Source organism: Sphaerodactylus townsendi, linkage group LG08 (genome assembly GCF_021028975.2).
Source record: "Sphaerodactylus townsendi isolate TG3544 linkage group LG08, MPM_Stown_v2.3, whole genome shotgun sequence".
Taxonomy (NCBI): domain Eukaryota; kingdom Metazoa; phylum Chordata; class Lepidosauria; order Squamata; family Sphaerodactylidae; genus Sphaerodactylus; species Sphaerodactylus townsendi.
The window spans coordinates 15,592,273-15,612,783 of NC_059432.1; the positions used below are offsets into that span (position 1 = coordinate 15,592,273).

The following is a 20,511-nucleotide window of genomic DNA, read 5'->3' on the forward strand; positions in this document are numbered from 1 at the left end:
GGGGTGGCATTTGGGAAGGAGAGAGATCTCAGTGCGGTACAATATCATAGGGTCTACCCTCCAAAGTGTCCATTTTCTCCAAAGGAACTGATCTCTGTAGCCAGGAGATCCATTGTAATGCCAGGAGATCCCAAATCAGTGTTCTAAGGCACTACCGGACTTAAATCTAGCTTTTCTACTGCAGACCAACATAGCTACCCTCTGAGACTATCCAGTAGTACCCTGGAGACCCACAAGATTTTGGAGGTAAAGAAGGGAGCTTTAACTCTTGAAAGCAATGGTCTCTCTAATAGTGGTAGGAACTGCACCAAAGTTCCCTACTGTGATAGACGAGAAATGTGTTTTCTGCTAGGAATGAGGAGATGAGTCATAAGGGAGGATGCTTGTGGCAGGACAAGATAAGACCGCTGGATGACTAGGCCGAAGGGCAAGGCTTGCATCAGATTGTACACATGCTTAATGAGCTAATGCATATTAACTTTTATGCCCCAGCTTGAATAAGGGGCGTCGATAATGAACATACAGGAAGACTATGGGAGGAGGCCAAATATTAAGGAAGAACATGTAAATAGTCAGACCAGAAAGTTGTGACTTTAAGTACCTTTAGCCAATGGGGGAACAGAGAGGGTGTGGTGAATTCAGAAGATGGGGGATAAACATGCGGTGGATATACAGTGGAACCTCAGTTTTCATCGGTTTCGGTTTTCATCGGTTTCGGTTTTCATCGATTTTTTCAGTGAAAAATTTGTCTCGGTTTTCATCGATTTGCCTCGGTTTACATTGATTTGCAGTAAGGTGCAGGGGTTTGTGGAGAAAAATCACCCGGACAATGCTGTTGCAGGCCATGTCTGCAACTTGTTTAATGACAATATCTTGCCCCATTTCAGACAAATCTTAAAGAGGCGTCAGAAACAGACCTCTTTGGACAGCTTTCTGGGGCGACATTGGTCCACTGGCTCTGAAGCTGGTCCTAGTGTTATTGTTTGTTACTGTTTTCAGCATTGAACACTATGTTTATTCACCCAAAAATGTGTTTTTGGAATGTTTTTTGGAGTGCCTAGAACAGATTAATTGGATGTACATTGATTCCTATGGAAAAGTTTGCCTCGGTTTTCATCGGTTTCGGCTTTCATCGATTCTTTTCGGACGGATTGCCAACGAAAACCGAGGTTCCACTGTACTGTTTTGGTGGACTCTGCCCAGGTGGGGATAGCTTCCCTTTCTTTGCAAATAAAGCTACTTAAAACTCTTTTCTGTAGACTTGATATTTGGTAAAGAAATATTGGGCACCACACTACTGCTGCGTGGAGCCGAGTCGGCTGCAGGAGCTCCCACTGACAGCAGCTGCCCAATCTGCACAGCCCCAACACAGCATCTGCCTGGCCATGCAGCTAACAGGGACGTTGCTCGAAAGCTTATCTTGTTCGTCTTGAAGGTGCTACTGGAAGGTTTAACTCTGAACAAAACAAGTGATGCTTAGCTACTGAGATATGTGGATCTGGCTTATTGATAAGGTGACCAGATTGTCACCTTCTTAAACTGGGATGGGGGGTGCGCGCATGCGGCAGCTGTGGGAGCACACTGCCTTTTGGGGCGCTCCCCGGTTTCCCGCCCTGTGACAGGGAGGGAAACGGGAGCGCCCCAGAAGGCAAAATCGGGACAATTAAAAAACCCCGCGGGACACAGGACAGATTGGTTTAAGGCGGGACTGTCCCGCTAAAAGCGGGACGTCTGGTCACCTTACTTATTGACAAACTATAAATAGGCACCGATCTGGCCTCCCTTTCCCTGTTCATTCAGCTTTCATCTCCTATTCACCTTCAGCCCTCTTAGTTAGAATGTTTTTGTGGCACTATTAAGGACTGAAATGGGATTTTGAAACTGGTTTCTGTAAGCCGCCTTGAGCCCGCCACGGGAAAGGGCAGCATATAAATAGAATAAATAGATAAATAACAATAAACTCGCTTGCACTTCTCTGAATTTATCTTTGATGGGTTTTTTCCCCCTGTAACTAAATATCCCATGCTTTGGCTATCTGGGTGATTTTTCTCATTAATTTCCTCCCACGCTTGTCATTATGCTTCCCCCTACCCCATCAACTCTGCTAACCTCAGACTCCAGCTTAGCTTTCTGAGTATTTCCCTTGCTTTTCCATTGTTTCTCTCTGGGTCTCCAAAACAAGAAACAAAAAGTCCCCCTGAATGGTGGTTATCTGCATTTCAGTTCCTCTGTTCTCACTCAGACAAAGATTTCAGAAAGTCTGGCCACTCTTTTGAAAGTGCAAGCCGAGCTCCCGGCAAACCCCACCCTATTTCAATGCAATCTAATGAAACTATCAGAATAGAAAAGCATCATGACCTTTCCAAATTCCCCACATGACGCGAGTGACATTGTGAGACTTTTTATGTTTTATTATGTTGTTTGTGAACCTGCCTTTCTCTGAGAAACATGTATTTATGTCCACATAATATGAAGGGAGCAACATTCCCGCTCCCATCCCTTGAAAGAATGGATTGGTCATAGTTAGTGACTGATGCATTACCAACACAATTATTTGCTGAAATAGATGGGAGACTTTGTCTTGTAACACTTTGTGCAGGGACGGCTTTCCTATGTTCACAAAAGCACAAAACCATATGGTGAGTGAAGTACCCCCCTTTTACAATCAAAACATAGACGGGGCCTTATTTATCTGGGTTTTGTGCCTTCATGATCCCTTCTCCTACATGGGTCCTGCTTATAGTAAATTGTTCTCTTCAGCCTGTTTTAACATGTTCCCTTTCACAGAGCTAAGTGGTAGATTTAGGGGAATCCTACATGAGCAGAGGTTATGACCCTCTGGAAGTCAGACTGTTGAATTTATTACACATTTTGTTTTCCTGTAAGCAAAGAGCTAACAAGTTCCCAGCCTACTCAGCGGATTACCTGCTGTCATTTTAGGCTCAGACAACAGGATGATAGAACATAAGAACATAAGAACAAGCCAGCTGGATCAGACCAGAGTCCATCTAGTCCAGCTCTCTGCTACTCGCAGTGGCCCACCAGGTGCCTTTGGGAGCTCACATGCAGGATGTGAAAGCAATGGCCTTCTGCGGCTGTTGCTCCCGAGCACCTGGTCTGTTAAGGCATTTGCAATCTCAGATCAAGGAGGATCAAGATTGGTAGCCATAGACCGACTTCTCCTCCATAAATCTGTCCAAGCTACTTTTAAAGCTATCCCGGTTAGTGGCCATCACCACCTCCTGTGGCAGCATATTCCAAACACCAATCACACGCTGCGTGAAGAAGTGTTTCCTTTTATTAGTCCTAATTCTTCCCCCCAGCATTTTCAATGAATGCCCCCTGGTTCTAGTATTGTGAGAAAGAGAGAAAAATTTCTCTCTGTCAACATTTTCTACCCCATGCATAACTTTATAGACTTCAATCATATCCCCCCTCAGACGTCTCCTCTCCAAACTAAAGAGTCCCAAACGCTGCAGCCTCTCCTCATAGGGAAGGTGCTCCTGTCCCTCAATCATCCTTGTTGCCCTTCTCTGCACTTTTTCTATCTCCTCAATATCCTTTTTGAGATGCGGCGACCAGAACTGGACACAGTACTCCAAGTGCGGTTGCACCACTGCTTTATATAAGGGCACGACAATCCTTGCAGTTTTATTATCAATTCCTTTCCCAATGATCCCCAGCATAGAGTTTGCCTTTTTCACAGCTGCCATGCATTGAGTTGACATTCCCATGGAACTATCAACCAAAACGCCCAAATCCCTTTCCTGGTCTGTGACTGATAGCACTGACCCTTGTAGCTTGTATGTGAAGTTTGGATTTTTTGCCCCTATGTGCATCACTTTGCATTTAGCTACATTGAACGGCATTTGCCATTTCTTAGCCCACTCACCTAATTTATCAAGGTCCGCTTGGAGCTCTTTGCAATCCTTTGTGGTTCTCACCACCCTACATAATTTGGTATCATCTGCAAACTTGGCCACCACGCTACCCACCCCTACTTCCAGGTCATTTATGAATAGGTTAAAGAGCACTGGTCCCAAAACGGATCCTTGGGGGACACCACTCCCTACATCTCTCCATTGTGAGAACTTCCCATTTACACCCACTCTTTGCTTCCTGTTTCTCAACCAGTTTTTAATCCATAGGAGGACTTCCCCTCTTATTCCTTGATTGCTGAGTTTTCTCAATAGTCTCTGGTGAGGAACTTTGTCTTTTGGAAATCCAAGTAGACTATGTCCACTGGTTCCCCCTTATCCACATGCCTGTTTACATCCTCAAAGAACTCTAGTAAGTTTGTAAGACAGGATTTGCCTCTGCAAAAGCCATGCTGACTCTTTCTCAGCAGGTCTTGCTTTTCTACATGTTTGATAATTTTATCTTTAATGATAGATTCTACTAATTTACCAGGAACAGATGTCAAACTGACTGGCCTGTAATTTCCCGGGTCCTTTCTAGATCCTTTCTTAAAAATTGGTGTTACATTGGCCATCTTCCAGTCTTCAGGGATAGAGCCTGATTTCAGGGATAAGTTGCATATTAAAGTGAGAAACAGCAGCAACGTTCATCTCATGGGTGCTAAAACACCACGATCCAGTCCTGGAACTATTCTGAATGAATGGGTTCAGGACTGATCTAATTCGAATAACAGGCATACTTTTTTGAAGTTAATGTTTAGACTGTTCCATCCTTTTAGTATGTAAACTTTTGGTTCTGAGTTGTGTTTATTTGCATACTGTATGCTACTAAAGGACTTAGCTTGAGTGAGTCCCAAAAGCTGTACTTTATGGATTATTTTATTGAGAACCTGTATAAGCTTCCTTCTGATGAGCTTAGCCTATCCAGGTCAGGACAACCTAACTATGGTAGAGCAAAATAAACTAATAATAAAAGAGCAGAATCCAGCAGTCACTAGCTTCTCTAGTGCTGGAGACCTGATAGAGCACAGTTTTTCTTACTAGATCAGTTTAATACCAGTTGGTAAACCTAATGCTAAAAGGGTGTTACATATACCTGGCTTGGCAGCGGGTACAGAAGGTGGCTAGAGTCATAGTGCTGTTCTGTCTGCTGTGCTTGTCAGCAATCAGCAAGGAAAACCACAAATATGCAGATAGCAAAAAGCTTCCTTTGTGGATTTCTGCCTCTTATATTCTCACTGAAGGTACAGCGTGTCTGCTTGAAAAATGGTGCTACAGTGGAATAGAGATTGATGGTGGATAGTTTCATAGCTTCTCTCTTCCCTACTAGAAACTGGTGCTCTTACACGCAGTCCCGGCTGGTGACATATGTCGGTGTTTGCACTACAGAGAAATACGTAATCAAATCGCAGCAACCGTGTCCACATGGGACTCCGGACTGCCAGAAGATCATGTAAGTATTTGTTTATTTGCTTACTTCATTTAAACCCACCTTTGTTCCAAAAAGGAAATTACACTGATTTACACTGTTCTCCTTTCCTCGGCTTTATCGTCACAACAACCCTCTGGGGTAGGTTAAGTGGAGAGCGTGTGTCTGGAACCAAGGCCACCCAACAAGCTTTCATGGTAGAGTACGGCTTCAAATCCTGTCACAGTCTGACACTCCAGTCATTGCCCCACACTGGCTCTTGGTTTCAATAAAGCCTTAAGGTTTCTTGATAGAGGCCCTGCTTATATACCCTACTAGTTTTAGTTGGCTCATCAGGGCTTCCCCAAAGGAATCCTGAGAATTGTCGTTTGTGGGATTCCCTGGCAAGAAGGACAGATTATGAAACCAACTTCAGTGCCAAAGAAATGCCCTTGCAGCAGTGGTGTAGGAAGTTAAGAGCTCCTGTATCTAATCTGGAGGAACCGGGTTTGATTCTCCGCTCTGCCGCCTGAGCTGTGGAGGCTTATCTGGGGAATTCAGATTAGCCTGTACACTCCCACACATGCCAGCTGGGTGACGTGGGGCTAGTCACAGCTTCTCGGAGCTCTCTCAGCCCCATCTATCTCACAGGGTGTTTGTTGTGAGGGGGGAAGGGCAAGGAGATTGTAAGCCCCTTTGAGTCTCCTGCAGGAGAGAAAGGGGAGATACAAATCCAAACTCCTCCTCCTCCTCCTCCTCCTCCTCCTCTTCTTCTTCTTCTTCTTCTTCTTCTTCTTCTTCTGTCAATGTCGAAAATGTTGCTGATCTGTAATTTCTAAAGGTTTTTTTAAATATTGTTTATTCGCTAGGTATAGAACAGCTGTAAGGCCAATCTATCAGATAAAGCAAAAAGTACAAAGCTCGGTGCATTGGAAGTGTTGCCCAGGATACACTGGCAAGAACTGTGAACACTACGGTAAGGAAACCTTGGCATGGGAAAAGAACGTAAGAGCTCGAGGGCACCCTCTCAGTTTGTGCAAGGATGCTTTTCAGTCTGTGCAAACATAAAATGCACTTATTAACTGTTTATTAGATGCCGCTAGAATGCTTATTGCCCCGTGTTGGAAAAATGCCAGTGGGATTTCCTTAGACAGGTGGTGGGATACATTAAGGAATATAGTGGCCCTTGAAAGTGTAACAAATAGGATTAGATTCATTCAGGGGCTAAAAGGGACGTTAAGATGATTTGGAATAGTTTTATAATTTACTGAATAGGATTTCAAGAACATAGCTCATTAAATAATTTCTTTAATGGTTGGAGGGCCTTACATGCAGAGGTGGGATCCAGCAGGTTCTCACAGGTTCCCGAGAGTAGGTTACTAATTATTTGTGTGTGCCGAGAGGGGGTTACTAATTGGTGATTTTGCCACGTGATTTTTGCCTTAGTTATGCCCCTCCTCTCAGCAGTAGCGCGCAGAACTTGAAGCAGTCTAGCAGGAGGTGCACCGGCGTGCATGACAGCCTGCGCCTGCGTGCATTCGTTTCCCACACAAGGACCAGCGCAGCGGCTGCATCCTTGCCACAGCCCTGCCCAGGAATGCCCCGCCCCCGGAATGCCCATCCACGCCCCCGTCGTGCCCCGCCCAGTCCCATTGGCGCTACGCCACAGTTTGAATCCCACCACCATGGGAACCTGTTACTAAAATTTTTTGGATCCCACCACTGCTTACATGTACATTTTTGAAAAGGCATTGAATAGTTGTGTGTGTGTGTGTTACGCACAAGAGTAATCCCTTATACCAGATTGTGACTGACCTATGGGATGACGTCACATCACAACATTTACTAGGCAGACTATGTTAATGGGGTGGTTTGCCACTGCCTTTGCCAGTCATCTACACTTTACCCCCCAGCCAGCTGGGTACTTATTTTACCGACCTTGGAAGGATTTTGAAATTGACATGAAATGTCTCAGCCATTTTAGAGGAAAGCCCGTACCTCCTTTCCCCGCTCTTTTAAAATGTTTTTATATGTGTGTGCATGTTTTCCCTTACCATAACTTGATGGTATCATGTCATATTGGATGTGAAGTTACACAGTTCTTTGTTTGCTTTGGAGTGTAGTTGGGGTTTTTTTTTTGCCATGCATGTGTATCTATTTAATGTCATTAAAAAAATTAAAAAGGGAAACCTTAATCACATCTTTATAAAGCAGGGAGAAGGACAAGATGTGGTAGCCTAGCAAAGTGTGCTGGCTGAGTTGTAGAGCAGGAAGATTTTGGCTCATCTTCGCCACCAGGGTGAAATTGGGCAAACTGCCGTAGGGGGGTGCCCTTGAAGAGTGTTTGGGGCTGCAGCTAGTGCAAAATGCTGTAGATCAGTGGTTCTCAACCTTCCTAATGCCGTGACCCTTTAATAGAGTTCTTCATGTTGTGGTGACCCCCCAACCATAAAATTATTTGTGTCTCGGTTCCTAGAAGAAGACTTTATTTACAGTTAATGACCAAATATATTACAAATCTCCAATTTAGTAAAAATATCTACAACAAAATAAGAATGCAGATCTCTCTCCTGTATCCCAGCACTATCCATCTATATATCATTATACATTGTAAACACACATCTCGGTTCCTAAGACCATTGGAAATATGTGTTTTCTGATTATCTTAGGCGACCCCTGTGAAAGCATCGTTCGACCCCCAAAGGGGTCGTGACCCACAGGTTGAGAACCACAGTTTAAAATCACAGTTTAAACTGTGACCCCAAAGGGATCGCGACCCACAGGTTGAGAACCCCTGCTGTAGATAGACTGTAGCTCGGGGCCAGCTACTGGAAGGAGATCACCCCCACCCCTAATATTACAGCAATTACACCGACATTCAACCCACTCCCAAGCCTAATTCAAGGTGCTGGCTTTGTCCTTCAAAGCTCTGTATGGCCTGGACCTGGTGTTTCCCAAATGTTCCTGCCCAGGAATCAAGACCACAGGGAGAGACCCTCCTAACCATCCTATCAACCAAAGAATATCATCTGTTGGACACATGAGAAAGGACCTTTTCATGGGCAGTCCTGTGATTATGGAATAACCTCCCCAGAAAAGTTTGTCTGTCTGGCCCCCTCACTTTCAATCTTTACATTTTAAGTAGGGCCACATTGGACTCATTTAGGTTTTTTTTAATTTATTGGCAGTCCTAATTGCCATTTTAAACTGTGATCTATATATTTTTTATCATTGTTGTTTTACTTACATTTGCAAGCCTCCAGGAGTTCTGCAAAAATAAATGAATAAATAAAAACAAGGTAGAAATAAACAAACAAATAAAAACAATACCCAGCTATCTTATTGGGTAGATTGAAGAGTTATCAAAAAGGATATCGAAGAGATAGAAAAAGTGCAGAGAGGGGCAATGAGGATGATTGAGGGATTGGAGTACCTTCCTTATGAGGAGAAGCTGCAGCGTTTGGGACTCTTTAGTTTGGAGAGGAGACGTCTGAGGGGGGATATGATTGAAGTCTATAAAATTATGCATGGGGTAGAAAATGTTGACAGAGAGAAATTTTTCTCTCTTTCTCACAATACTAGAACCAGGGGGCATCCATTGAAAATGCTGGGGGGAAGAATAAGGACTAATAAAAGGAAACACTTCTTCACGCAGTGTGTGATTGGTGTTTGGAATATGCTGCCACAGGAGGTTGTAATGGCCACTAACCTGGATAGCTTTAAAAAAGGGCTTGGACAGATTTATGGAGGAGAAGTCGGTCTATGGCTACCAATCTTGATCCTCCTTGATCTGAGATTGCAAATGCCTTAGCAGACCAGGTGCTCGGGAGCAGCAGCAGCAGAAGGCCATTGCTTTCACATCCTGCATGTGAGCTCCCAAAGGCACCTGGTGGGCCACTGCGAGTTGCAGAGTGCTGGACTAGATGGACTCTGGTCTGATCCAGCAGACTTGTCCTTATGGGTGCTGTTGATGATTGCAGACTGCGAACTGAAGGAAGTCCCCCTTTTAGATTCTAATGTGTGATTCCAATTTGAAGGCCAGACTGAACATTCAAGAAATCTGTCTCATGCCGTTACACAGGTAAATATGGTGTAATAGCATTTTATGCATATTTACTCAGAAGGAAGTTCCACTGCGAACAACAGAATCTGTGAGTTATAGCCTGTATCCTCCCCTCCCCTGGCCATGACCCACATTGAAGTCCAGCAGTATATCATCATTGAGGATTACTGAAAGCGAAGTAATGTATCTTGAGCACCCAGAAACGCTACTATTGCTTACGAGATTCTTTTTATGTAATACTGTTCATCATCCATGTGCAACATGTGCTCTGGCCCCGGCCTGGTGGAACGCTCTTCCTCCAACTGTCCGGGCCCTGTGGGACCTTGGTGAGTTCCGCAGGGCCTGTAAGACGGAGCTGTTCCGCTGGGCCTTTGGAGGAACCGGCCGCTGATGGTGCCCCCTCCCCCCCTTTCATGGCCCTCTACCTCATGGCCCTCTACATCTGGGACCTGCCATTCCTCCCTCTTGGGGAGAGGATTTTGAATATGGAGCTGCTGGACGCCATTTATATTTATTATTGTATTTTTATTGTATTTTATTGTATTGTATTTATAAGATTTAGCTTTTACTGTTTTATCACTGCTTTTAAAGATTTAGCCATTTTATGTTATATTATGTTTATTGTTGTACACCGCCGGAGCCCCTCGGGGATAGGGCGGTATAAAAATCTAATAAATAAATAAAATAAATAAAAAAATTTCTGGAGCGTTCCATTTCTGAAATGTTCTACAGGGGAAAAAAAATCCGCTGATTTATCCATTTTTTGTTTGCAGACCCTAATTTCTTTCCAGCGCCTACCACTAAGCCAGGAGGCTGGGAAGCAGCAAAAGAAGCATTCTCGAGCCAAAGTAGGTTTAAATTCTCCCTGCTCTTTGAACAACACTCTTCCCCTCTTGCTGACAATTATACCTCATGTTTATTCTTCTCCACTCTCCCCTGCTTCTTGACGGAAAGCTTTCCTAATGTGGAAGGCCCATTAGGCTAAAAGACATGCCCGGTATTTTAACATTAATACATTATTTATTCATACAACATAGCTTTCCGTACGCAAGTCACAGTAGTGAATAGTTCAGTGGAAAATCAAAACCGTGTGGGTTGGATCCAGTGCTTTGCAAATTGAGATCTGCAGTGATGGCTGCCCATTCCAGGGAAGGGGATTCCTGGAGATTTGGGGCTGGGAAGGCAGGATTTGGGAAGAGGATGGACCTCAACAGGATATAATGCCAAGGAGTCTGCCATCTGAAACTGCCATTACCTTAAGGCACAGGTGTCAAACTCGTGGCCCTCCAGATGTTATGCACTACAGTTCCCATCACCCCCTGCCAGCATGATGCCGGCAGGGGATGATGGGAACTGTAGTCCATAACGTCTGGAGGGCCGCGAGTTTGACACCTGTGCCTTAAGGGGACCTGATCTTTGTAATAAACTAAAACCTCAGTATTCAGGTTAAATTGCCGTGCTGGCACTTTGCAATAAAAAAGTGGGTATTAGGTTGCAATTTGGGCACTCGGCCTCGAAAAGGTTCACCATCACTGGGTTATAGTGAGAGAGATGGTTCTGTAGGTACAGATCATTTAGGGCTTTAGAGGGTAACACCTGCATGGGAGACCGTTAAGAAGACCGGGGTTGCTATGCAAAGGAAGGCAACGGCAGACAACCTCTGCTCTTCTCTTGCCTTGAAAACGCCGTGAGAGGTCACCATGCCACCCGCTTGTGGTTTGAGATTACTTTATTTTTAACTATAATTATCCTCATTGGAAAGACTGCCTTCCACACTGAGGTCTATCAGAAACTGTTTTATCACTTGCTATTTTGTTTGGGCTTTTTTTAAATGGGTATGTTTGCAACTAGCAGTCACAACACTGGAATCCCAAGACCTCCTGGAAGCTCACCAGAGCCACGAAGCACAGCTGGAGGATCTGCAGAACGATATCCACCAGGCAACGAGCAACTTGGGCATCTTGCAGAAGGCATTTCACTACAACATCAGTCGCCCACGAGTTGAAGCGAGTCGCAACCAAACAGGTGAGAATTCAGCCAGAGAAAAATATGTGCAAACAAATCAATGACATGGGACTAAGTGGAAAGGAATGAATGTTTATGATGCGGCTGGACAGCTGGGATTAGACCCATCGGGATCTCATTATCCCATAAATCATATCATGCTATCTCTCCATCTCCTGCCCTGCCCTAAGCATACAAATGCATTATGAAAGATACGATGGGTTGGTCCTTGAACTCTTCTGTAGGGTGCCTTGATGTCTTGAGAGGATCCTAACATATATGACTTTTAAGTTGACGGAGGCCAATTCTTCAAAGCTATCAGTTACGATAAATAAAACTTGTGTGTTCTACACTCAGATGCTGGGAGCAGAATGTAGATGAGTTTGAATGGGGAGACCTGTGTTAGTTAAGAAACTTATTGGGAGATCTTGGTAGTCTTTCAGCCTAATTGCAGGGCGGCATTAGAGCAGAGACCATGACTTTTCTCCAGTGACATCGACATGTGGAGCACAGCTTGTGAAGATCACAAAGTGGACCTCTCATTCCCCATCTACTCCAAAAGTAGCAGAGGGTCAAAGCTCAGCACCTTTAGCAACCATGGTAAAATATATGTTGTGGTGACCTTTGAGGTTGATATATGCATTGCCAAAGGAAAGGAATATTTATGTGACTTTTAATGTGGTATTTTATTTTCCTGTATGCTCTTCCTGGGTTATTTTTTCCTGTGCAATTTTGGGATCCATCTGTTATCTGGATCATTACCCATAATAAATGTTTGCTTGTATTCTTTTGATTTTATGCTGTTTCAGGAGCACAGGAACAATTCCTCCAGCAAATAGTTGCTTCCCACGTAGAGAGTTTCTTAAAGGAACATTTCAACCCGGTCTGGTCCAGCTTCAATAAAAGTCTACAGGATCTTTCCATTATGTTGAAAAATCTCTCACAGGATGTTGAGGCCAATCGGAAAAGCATTGAGAAATTCCAAGAAAGCACTGTGCCAAAGAAAGATTTCCAAGAACTTGGAACTAAGTTTGAATCCAAAATTCAGGAAAACGTATGGCGAGTGGACCAGATGAAGAGAGACATAGACGCTCATTTACACTTGCAACGGACAGCGATGCATTACAATCTTACCATGATCAAAGCAGACACGGACACGAAGCTGAAGAGATACCACAAGATACAACACTCTTCCTTGTTAGCCTTAAACAACAGCCTGGCAGACATGAGACAAGAACAAGACTATCTTCGTAATGACCTGGAGACCCTGAACAGAAACTTGGCCGGATTCCCAGCGCAACACAGCAACCAGAATGAGGAGACCACCCAGACTGGCGTTCAGATACTAAACCAGACCCTAGCAGGGCATACACAACAGCTAAAGGAGCTCTATGAAGAAACTGATGAGTTCTACGATGATATGAACAAGTTACAGGTTTCCATGAATGCGTTCAAAGCCAGTTCAAAGAGCGAAATGGAAGAGCTTAGAGTGGCCTTGATCGAGAAAAGTCTCATTATCGAGGAATACAAGGAAGACTTGGAAAGGAAGATCCTGGCCCTCAACGATAGTCTGGAAAACATCAGAGAGAGCCACTTGGATCTAGAGAGGTCTACGAGAGCATGCCATTGCATAAAGCTACCTTCAGACCTTGACAGTGAAGAGCACGCGAACGCCACCCGCGCAATCAGAGAGGAAATGAAGCAATTTGAGGCACGTCTAAAAGCTCTCAAAAATGAAATCGACGATCTCGCGACTGCTTTCCGCCTTTTTCATCAACCTCTCGATTTCCAGCAAAAACTAAGCCGAGAGCTGGAAGGTGAAGTCTCTCTTCTTAAGGCCCAGACTGAAGCTCTGTCTGAGGATATCGGTGTCCTGAGGAAAACGGACGAGAGGGTGCACTGGCAAGTCAAGTATCTCAACAGCTCTTTCAACTCTTTGTTGGTCGATGCCATGAGACATGAAACAGCACTAGAGGCCTTGCTTGGAGAAGAAATTATGGAACGTTTGACCGAAGAAGATCCTAGCTCCTTAATATCCTCTCTAGATCAACTTCAGGAGGTTTTCAGACTAATTTTGGACAACCTTGAGAAAGAGAATATCACCATGGAATCCCTTATGAAGAAAATGCACTCTTTAGAGATGGCTCGAGGGACCATCCCCAATGACTATAAACTTCATATGCATCCCACCCCTGAAAAACAAATAGAGAACACAGTGAAAGAAGACAGTGTTCAACATGGCAGTGTGGAACATATGGAGCCAAACCATGAAGCTGCCATGGAGGACATCCCGGATAATCCGGCATACCATGACATCATGATCCTAAAGAAGGAGATTGGACACCTTAGCAGGGAAATGAAGAAATATGAATTCCAAAGGGATCGGGCCAATCCTTGCTGTAATCACACTGTGGTCAACATGGTGGATCCACTCAATGTTTCATTGGAGAACTTGAGGGAAGAACTAGAATTGACCAAGAAAACCTTTGATGAGCATCTGCAGATATTCCAAAAGCTGTTTGGAAGTAACCAAGAGTTAGCTTCCACTAACGTAAGTTTGGATGTGGCAAAGATTCAGTCGATGATGGGCAGACAAATGAGAAAGCAGCTTAAAGTTCAGGAGCGGCAAAAAACGAGGGACAGGAATGAAGCCAACCACCACGGAGAAGGAACTTTGAATGGAAGAAACAAGATACAGACAGAGAGCTTGGAGACAGGTGAGTGCTCTCAAATATCGTTTCTGCACATTCAGATAGTAACTACCCGTATATATTCAAGTATAAGTCGACTTTTCCAGCACATTTTTAATGCTGAAAAAGCCCCTTCGGCTTATACTCGAGTATATATGGTAATTCCAAGATGGCCGCCGGAGCTGAGGCACACAGAGAAAGGAGATCATACCAACTGTGGCAGAAGCATTTTGCCTGCATCCAACTTTGAGTATTAAATTCACCATTCCCTTTTGTGTTTTTATGCAAAGCTAGGTTTGTAAATCCTCCAGCTTTGATAAAGCCATAGTCTTTGCAATTAGAGTTGCTCCATTGGCTCTGATTGCCGTGTTAGGTACCTCTGTGCCCTTGAAATCTGTGTTCTGACAGGCATGGCATCCTCTTGGAGAGAGATTCCATTGCACTTGTAGCTGCTGCATTTCCCACCCTAGACTTATACTCGAGACAATAAGTTTCCCAGTTTTTTGTGGTAAAATTAGGTGCCTCGACTTATATTCGGGCCGACTTATACGCAAGTGTATAAGTAATCAAAACCAAGTCTGCTGTTTGTTAACAGGGTGGCTGTACCTAAACTGAAAAATTCACGATTGTCAAGAATATTTGGAAAGCTTACGCATCATTCATTGTTATGCAGCCTGGCTCAGAGCTGAAGGAAGTCAAAACAAGTATTTCCAGATGTCATCGTGAGGGAAAGAATATTTTATTGTATTTATGGGGAGGCCGTTTGGGAAAGCAACAGCAACGTGTGAGCGACTAGGACAACAGAGAATCTCTTTGCCTGGCAGTTAAGCAAAAGACACTGCGCGTGTCCAGATTTAATGAAAATATAATTTAGCTCGATCAGTTACAGCCTGTCAGTTTCAGGCTGATGGAACTCTACAGCAGCACTTTTAGTCTCTGTCTCAAAATTCCGCCTCCTCCTCTGAACCACTGAAGCCTGTCGACTTTGACGCTTCCCGTCTCAAGCAGTCTGCTCTTTGACAACATTCTGAACAGAACGCATCCCCCTTATAAAGACATTATGCCTTTATAATGAAAGCACTTTGAGAAGCTGGATTTGGAGCAGTTCCATTGAGGATCTTTTTGGGCTGTTGGAAGTCCATTATCTCCCTACAATTCTTTCCTGTTACAGGAGTATGTTTGGGGGAGGGGGGGCACTCATGGACAAGTACCCTGACCTGGAAAGTGATGCACATAGGGGCAAAAAATCCAAACTTCACATACACGCTACGAGGGTGGAACGTTGCTATCAGTCTAGTAGAGGAAGAGGGATTTAAGTCTTAATTGATGGATAATTAGTTCAATAGGAATGTCAACTCAATGCATGGCAGCTAATGAAAAAAGAGCAAACTCTATGCTGGGGATCATTAGGAAGGGAGTTGATAATAAGAGCTGCAAAGATTGTCGTGCCCTTATATATGAAAGCAGTGTAGTGCGAGCAGCACTTGGAGTGCAATGTTCGGTTCTGGTCGCCACATCTCAAAAAGGATATCGAAGAGAATGAAAAAGTGCAGAGAAGGGAGGCAACAAAGGGATGATTGAAGGATTGGAGCACCTTCCTTATGAGGAGAGGCTGCAGCGTTTGGGACTCTTTAGTTTGGAGAGGAGACGTCAGAGGGGGGATATGATTGAAGTCTATAAAATTATGCATGGGGTACAAAATGTTGACAGAGAGATATTTTTCTCTCTTTCTCACAATACTAGAACCAGGGGGCATCCATTGAAAATGCTGGGGGGAAGAATTAGGACTAATAAAAAGAAACGTTTTTTCATGCAACGTGTGATTGGTGTTTGGAATATGCTGCCACAGGAGGTGGTGATGGCCACTAACCTGGATAGCTTTAAAAAGGGCTTGGACAGATTTATGGAGGAGAAGTCGATTTATGGCTACCAATCTTGATCCTCCTTGATCTCAGATTGCAAATGCCTTAGCAGACCAGGTGCTCAGGAGCAGCAGCAGGCCATTGCTTTCATATCCTGCATGTGAGCTCCCAAAGGCACCTGGTGGGCCACTGCGAGTAGCAGAATGCTGGACTAGATGGACTCTGGTCTGATCCAGCAGGCTAATTCTTATGTTCTTATGTTCTTAAAGTCCAGCCTAGCCCCATCTTGTCACATCTTGGAAGCTAAGCAGGGTAGGCCCAGGTTAGTTTTTGGATGGGAGTCCAATGTCTCTACACAGAGGCAGGCAAAACCACCTCCGTCCCTTGCCTTGAAAACCCTGTGAGAAGCCGCCCTGTGACTTCACAGCAATTTCCACCATCATAAATCAGTAGTAATTAGCAACCCCGGTTTTCTCAGGGAAGGGGTTAAGCACAGCTAGCCAATATCACTGGTCATAATTTTGTTTTATGACTGCAAAGGTAGTTTTAACTCTCAAAAGCTTGCACCTCCACAATTGTATTGGTTTGTAAGGCGCTTTTGGACTTGAATCCAACTCTTCTACTGCAGACTAACGCAGCTGCCCTTCTGAAACGATGGTCGTAATGATGAAACTGTGAAAAATATCATCGAAAATATTTTTAAAATGAACAGCAGTTTTGGCTGTAGAAAAATAGAATAGAATAGAATAGAATAGAATAGAATCTTTATTGGCCAAGTGTGATTGGACACACAAGGAATTTGTCTCCGGTGCATATGCTCTCAGTGTACATAAAAGAAAATACATTTGTCAAGAATCATAAGGTACAGCACTTAAATAGGATGCCTAAAGAAGCCCCACCAAACAGGAACTGGTAATTTACAAATGATTAATGACGTTTGAGAAGCAGCCTGCTGCAAGAGAAACAGGAAGCAAGCCAGAAGAAGAAAAGGAGGGAGGTTTAAAAGAAGAAGAGTTTGGATTTATATCCCCCCTTTCTCTCCTGCAGGAGACTCAAAGGGGCTGACAATCTCCTTGCCCTTCCCCCCTCACAACAAACACCCTGTGAGGTGGGTGGGGCTCCGAGAAGCTGTGACTAGCCCCAGGTCACCCAGCTGGCGTGTGTGGGAGTGTACAGGCTAATCTGAATTCCCCAGAGAAGCCTCCACAGCTCAGGCGGCAGAGCGGGGAATCAAACCCGGTTCCTCCAGATTAGATACACGAGCTCTTCACCTCCGACGCCACTGCCACCTTAAGAAACCTCAGGGACACTTTGGCCCCAAGGAAAAGCCTGGCACTGTAATGTAAAACTTTCAAAAAATAGTATGTATTGAACAAGGTGGTAATGACTGGTGGTCACATATGACCCAAAACAGGCAATGCTGCTTTAAGCAGAACTTGGGGACATCTGTTTTGAGAAAGTTGCACTACCTAGGAGGTGGGTGGGCAGCAGTGGTATAGTGGTTAAGAGCAGGTGCATTCTAATCTGAAGGAACCCGGTTTGATTCCCTGCTCTGCCGCCTGAGCTGTGGAGGCTTATCTGGGGAATTCAGATTAGCCTGTGCACTCCCACACACGCCAGCTGGGTGACCTTGGGCTAGTCATAGTTTTTCAGAGCTCTCTCAGCCCCACCTACCTCACAGGCTGTTTGTTGTGAGGGGGGGGAAGGGCAAGGAAATTGTCAACCCCTTTGAGTCTCCTACAGGAGAGAAAGGGGGGATATAAATCCAAACTCCTCCTCCTCTTCTCCTTCTTCTTTGGAGGTTTTTAAACAGAGGCTGGATGGCCATCTGTCAGGAGTGCTTTGATCATGAGTTCCTGCATTGCAGGGGGTTGGACTTGATGGCCCTTGGGGACTCTTCCAACTCTATGATTCCATGGAAGTTTGTTTCTCAAAGGAGCTTGGATAATTTTTTTTGCTGTCTTGTATTGCATTGTAGCACCACCTACTGGTAGGAAATTTTCATCCAGTTCTCCTTCTGTGCCATTCCTGCACCACAAGCGGACTTGGAGATTCTCCCAAACTTCAGCAGTGGCTCAGGCTACATGAATAAACGTTGTTGAGGAGAAACCTCAGTGACAAACAAGCTCCTGGGAAATTGCCGGGCAACCTAGACAATGATTGCTGCTTCTAGGGTTCCTAACTTCCAGGGGAGACCTGGAGATCCCAGAATTATAACCTGTCAGGTATCAGTAGTTAACTAACTTTGGCTAACTTTGTGTTCAGAAGTACCTGGAGATTTGATGATGGGAGTCTGGGAAAGTGGTTTTAGGGAAGGAAGCAGTTTTCTCCAGGGGAAATAGAATGTTTTATATAGGGAAATAATAATTGGTGATTGATGCAGTCTGGAGATCAGCTGTAATTCTGGGAGACCTCTAGCTGCCACCTGGAGAGCTTATCACTATCCCTAGAGAAAATGGTTCCTTGGAGCAGCGGTTCTCAACCTGTGAGTAGCAACCCCTTTGGGGGTCGAACGACCCTTTCACAGGGGTTGCCTAAGACTCTCTGCATCAGTGTTCTCCATCTGTAAAATGGATAAATGTTAGGGTTGGGGGTCACCACAACATGAGGAACTGTATTAAAGGGTTGTGGCATTGGGAAGGTTGAGAGCCACTGCTTTGGAGGAAGGACTTCATGGAATTATACCTTGCCAATTATACCTCCCCTCTTCAAACCTTGCTGACTTCAAGATCTACCTCCAAATCCTCAGAAATTTCCCATCAGAGAGTTGGTAACCATATTTTCAGGTGGGAACTGGAGGCCACCCGGAATTTCAGCTAACCTTCAGATCAAATCCCCTGGAGAAAATGGCTGCTGCTTTGGAGTGACCCCTGTAGAGCACAGGTGTCAAACTCGTGGCCCTCCAGATGTTATGGACTACAGTTGCCACCATCCCCTGCCAGCATCATGCTGGCAGGGGATGATGGGAACTGTAGTCCTTAACATCTGGAGGGCCGCGAATTTGACACCTATGCTGTAGAGGTCTCTCCCCTTCCCTGATCCCAGACTCCCCAGGCTCCACCCCAAAACCTCCAGGAATTTTCCAAACTGGAGTTGGCAATATCAGGTCCCAGTGTCTTTATTATTATTATTTATTAAACTTTTATACAGCCCACCCCCGAAGGGCTCAGAGCACTGTGCAACATAAATAACATAACTTAACAAGTAGAGCACTCTCATAATTTTAAATCGAAATATAATATAAATATGGTCTCTAAAACGTTAAAATAATAAAGACCATTTAAAATACAGTGTACAAAATACAGCGTCCAGACAATTTAAAAACCCCACTTGAGAGGGAGACGGAAGGGCCCATAGGTGTAATAAGGGCCGCAGAAGTTGAAAGAGGGAGGGAAGGGGCGCCATCAGCGGCTGGCTTCTCCGAAGGCCCGGTGGAACAGCTTGGTCTTGCAGGCCCTGTGGAACTTTCCTACTGTCTGTCAGCCATAATGTGCTGATCACTTGGGAAGGGTCCAGGGATCTTACAGCATCATGTTGTTGCCCTGTGTAACCATTTCCTTTTCCCCCTCCCAGACTCACCAGTGGCATTTTATGTGAAGTACCCAGAAGGAAGAGAAGGACTGAGCCTCAACAGAACGTATCTCAATTACGGAGACGGGTATTTTCCCGAACACGGCTACTTCAAGTCTCCTCTCAGTGGTGTTTACATGGTTGCCGTCAGCATGGAATTTAGCCCAGGAACTGCCCAGCTGGTTTTTAGCAACGGGCACAGAATGACAGTCACGGGCAGCAAGAAGAAAAAGGGCTACGGAGGAGGCACCATGACCGCTTTTGCATTAGTGGAGCTCAAAAAGGAAGAGCACATGTGGTTTGAGCTGCTGCAGGGCTCCACGGTGACACGGAACCCAGCCGGGATGAGCATGGTTGGATTTCTGATATTCAAAACTTGAAAAAGGGCCACTAAGGTAATAAACATGATTTTCCCCATAAGCCATACACTACTACTGAGTGTGCATATTTTTAAAGATAGACCTGCCCTCGATTGGACAATGTTCTGCTTTCTAGAAATAGCTCAGCAGTTGCTTAATGTTGTTGTGCAGCGTTAGAAAGAGGCGATGGAACTTCCGACATTTCTTCCAAACACCTAAGAAAGCGTAGGTTCCAGCAATTGACCATATCTTCCGTTCTAGAGGTCCCCCGGCCTTAGGACAACTGCTATCGACGCTTTGCAGAAAAGGAAACAATCGTTTTTAATAGAAAGACAATTGCAAGCAGATGCATTTTTATGTAATTCAGCACAGGCGCCTAACTTCCTTTCCCTACCAGCATACCACAGGTGGGGTGACTGGTGCTAATGGAACTATCCTAAGTGTCTTCATACAATTTTCCTGGCTTCTTAATCCAGTGGAACATCTTAATGAGTAACTGAAAGACTAGCAACCCTGTAAGACCTAGCGCTAGAAAAATCCATGGCTAGTCAATGACTACTTAGGATGCTATTAAAAGGGAGGCTGAACCTATCAAGTATTTGAACTGTGTGTCTTCACATGGCAATAAACTTCATTAA

General features: G+C 44.6%; 1 protein-coding gene across 2 annotated transcripts in view; it reads left to right on the plus strand.

Annotated features, from left to right (window-relative positions):
- Positions 1–19,945, plus strand: part of MMRN2 (multimerin 2) — a 38,586-nt gene extending 18,641 nt beyond the window's left edge. The window contains exons 2-7 of one of the 2 annotated variants that reach the window (XM_048506818.1): positions 5,248–5,370; positions 6,195–6,301; positions 10,162–10,236; positions 11,243–11,413; positions 12,202–14,109; positions 19,518–19,945. In XM_048506818.1, the coding sequence (XP_048362775.1) occupies positions 5,248–5,370; positions 6,195–6,301; positions 10,162–10,236; positions 11,243–11,413; positions 12,202–14,109; positions 19,518–19,894 (2,761 nt within the window). In that variant the 3' untranslated portion in view covers positions 19,895–19,945. Of the gene's footprint in view, positions 1–5,247; positions 5,371–6,194; positions 6,302–10,161; positions 10,237–11,239; positions 11,414–12,201; positions 14,110–19,517 lie in introns of both variants that reach the window. The other variant, XM_048506817.1, reaches the window with a different exon arrangement.
- The last annotated feature ends 566 nt before the right edge of the window (positions 19,946–20,511 follow it).